The following is a 1,141-nucleotide window of genomic DNA, read 5'->3' on the forward strand; positions in this document are numbered from 1 at the left end:
TATATATATATATATATCATTATCATCACTTAACATCCATTGTCCATGCTGGCATGGACTGGATAACTTGATGTGAGCTGCAGTCTGATTTGGTATGGTTTCTACAGCTGGATGCCCTTCCTAACGCCAGCCACTGTATATATATATATGTATATATATGATGTCATGTAGCCCCAGTTGAATTTGATTGAGGAGATTTAAGATCAAAAACATCCTGGCATGGCCATCCTTTCTATTACATGAAACAGCTTGATTTCTTCCTCTGATGTTTTACGTACTTAGTTGAACCAATACAAGTTCATCATCATCATCATCATCATTTAACATCCGTTTTCCATGCTGGCATGGGTTGGACGGTTTAACTGGGAACTGGCAAGTCAGGAGGTTGCACCAGGCTCCAATCTGATCTGACGGTGTTTCTACAGCTGGTTGCCCTTGCTAACACCAACCACTCCGAGAGTGTAGTGGGTGCTTTTTACATGCCACCGGCACGGGAGCCAGTCAGGTAGCACTGGCATTAGCCACATTTTTCTACTATATCTACATGTAAATTTATTTGCATCTCAAGTATAATTGATATACCTGTGATTCTTTTTAGGATACTGTTAAGTATGTAGTGGCTGGTAATAAGATGGAAAGATGTAAGATATGTAAAAAATTTAAGGCTGTTTCAACATCTGCTTCACCCAATGAAATCAGTGAACCCCAAGAGACCAGGCAACCTGGAGAAATTGACATAGACCTTGCTAAACAAGAACAGGTAAGTTAATATTATATTTTATCTCTATCCAGATAAACATAGTTATCAAAATCTCTCTCTCATATATGTGTACACACACACACACATATATATATATATATATATATATATACAAGAAATGAGGGCAGGGAATCGTCAATTAATAATAGAATTAACAATTAACAATTTTGCCAAGTAGTTCAGTATGAAATAAACCTTTATCGGTAAGACCATTTATCATCATAAATATAAGGGATTAGCAATTGAGTTGCTTCTCCAACATACTGAAAATTCAGAAACAGCAGTCAAAGAACTACCGCTTCTAAACTACAAATTTTTCTCTAAAACGGATGGCGATATTTATGGCACACATAGAACAAAAATTGTTAATTGTTAATTCTA

At 36.2% G+C, this 1,141-nt stretch overlaps 1 protein-coding gene across 1 annotated transcript in view; it reads left to right on the forward strand.

Annotated features, from left to right (window-relative positions):
• Positions 1 to 1,141, forward strand: part of LOC106876992 (uncharacterized) — a 46,125-nt gene that overhangs the window by 32,175 nt on the left and 12,809 nt on the right. Inside the window, exon 13 of the mRNA XM_014925769.2 lies at positions 599 to 760. Coding sequence (XP_014781255.1) covers positions 599 to 760 — 162 coding nt within the window. The remainder of the gene's footprint in view (positions 1 to 598; positions 761 to 1,141) is intronic.

Source organism: Octopus bimaculoides, chromosome 11 (genome assembly GCF_001194135.2).
Source record: "Octopus bimaculoides isolate UCB-OBI-ISO-001 chromosome 11, ASM119413v2, whole genome shotgun sequence".
In the NCBI taxonomy this organism is placed as follows: Eukaryota; Metazoa; Mollusca; class Cephalopoda; order Octopoda; family Octopodidae; genus Octopus; species Octopus bimaculoides.